General features: G+C 37.9%; 1 protein-coding gene across 1 annotated transcript; it reads left to right on the top strand.

Moving 5' to 3' along the window:
* The first annotated feature begins 8 nt into the window (after positions 1-8).
* On the top strand, positions 9-985 carry LOC101302599. Its single transcript, XM_004289527.1, has 6 exons — positions 9-42; positions 137-208; positions 336-400; positions 558-662; positions 814-870; positions 968-985. Exons 1-6 carry the CDS (start codon positions 9-11, stop codon positions 983-985), a joined length of 351 nt encoding a protein of 116 aa, XP_004289575.1.
* The last annotated feature ends 214 nt before the right edge of the window (positions 986-1,199 follow it).

Genomic DNA, 1,199 nt, shown 5'->3' with positions numbered 1-1,199 from the left:
GATATCCAATGTCTTTGCCCGACCGTCTCAGTTTCTTTGAAGGTATGCGAATGAATTATCCGTGCCAATTTCTTCTTTAGCTAGTATTGCACATGCATTATATGCCCATAATCTGAGATGACTGAAAATGATTCAGGTCATAAACATTTGGGCGGCGTACTTGTGTCAGACCAACTCCGACTCATGGTTCTTGCCTACTTCCTTTGGGGTATAAAGAAATCACATTGGGAATAATAACTCTGATATTGTACCTTAATAATGAATGCTATGTTACTGTCTTCATGAATAGGAACAAGCCAGGTTAAATGATGATCCATTTGTTGTCCCTGTTTCAGTGGCATCAACAATTGTTCATTGTCGGCTGCAGAGGTTCCATAGGCGATTAAAGCATTGTGCTCAGGTAATTAAGGGTTAATTCAGGTAAACAAGTCACAATGTATGTATTTTTCATAATCAATTTATGTTTTGGGGGTGTTTGGGGGTGGGAATCCTGCTAAAGCTCCTATAAAAGTCAAACTTGTGTGTTAGACCTAATGTTGTTTTGTGTGGTTTTGCAGTTGCTTCGACCAATTTATAGGCAATTTGCAGATAATCAAAACGCAGAAATATTTTCTGCTAACACATTGCTTGTTATTCTAGGAACAAGTCTTCTCACTGCTAGGGTACGTTCTGCATTTATTAAAAACTTTATAATATTCCTTTTTAATGCTATAAAGCTCTTAATCTTTACCTCTTATGTACAGGCTGGACTGTCCATGGGCAGTGGGAGCATTTTTGGCTGGTTTGCTTGTGGAAACTGAATTTTCCTTACAGGTTGAGTCAGACATTGCTCCATATCGCGGCCTTCTATTGGGTCTCTTTTTCATGACGGTATGTGCTTCATGGTGGCAACTTCTTGTTTCCTTTCTTTCACACCCATATTATAATGTTTGATATCAGTTACTATTAACAATCTTAAAAATATCAGTCTATGGATACTGGATAGGATCAAGAGTTCTTGTCTTGGACATGTAGTGAACTGTCAGCCTATTGAAATGTATAATGTCATCTTTAACAACTGTTTGTGAATTTTCAGGTTGGAATGTCTATTGATCCAAAACTTCTTGTTTCAAACTTCCCCGTTGTAGTTGGATCATTAGGACTCCTACTCGTCGGTAAATCCCTGTTGGTTGCTTTAATTGGCAAACTATCTGGCATTT

Source organism: Fragaria vesca, linkage group LG1 (assembly GCF_000184155.1).
Source record: "Fragaria vesca subsp. vesca linkage group LG1, FraVesHawaii_1.0, whole genome shotgun sequence".
Classification (NCBI taxonomy): Eukaryota; Viridiplantae; Streptophyta; class Magnoliopsida; order Rosales; family Rosaceae; genus Fragaria; species Fragaria vesca.
The sequence above is the reverse complement of the archived record's forward strand: the minus strand, read 5'-3'. Positions and strand labels throughout refer to the sequence as shown.

What these genes read in the sequence shown, in the direction of transcription:
- LOC101302599 (XM_004289527.1), top strand. Translation starts at nt 9, where the DNA reads ATGTCTTTGCCCGACCGTCTCAGTTTCTTTGAAG. An exon ending in GATTAAAGCATTGTGCTCAG is followed by an intron (nt 401 to 557) that starts GTAATTAAGGGT and finishes GTGGTTTTGCAG; the next exon opens with TTGCTTCGACCAATTTATAG. An exon ending in CAAGTCTTCTCACTGCTAGG is followed by an intron (nt 663 to 813) that starts GTACGTTCTGCA and finishes TTTTCCTTACAG; the next exon opens with GTTGAGTCAGACATTGCTCC.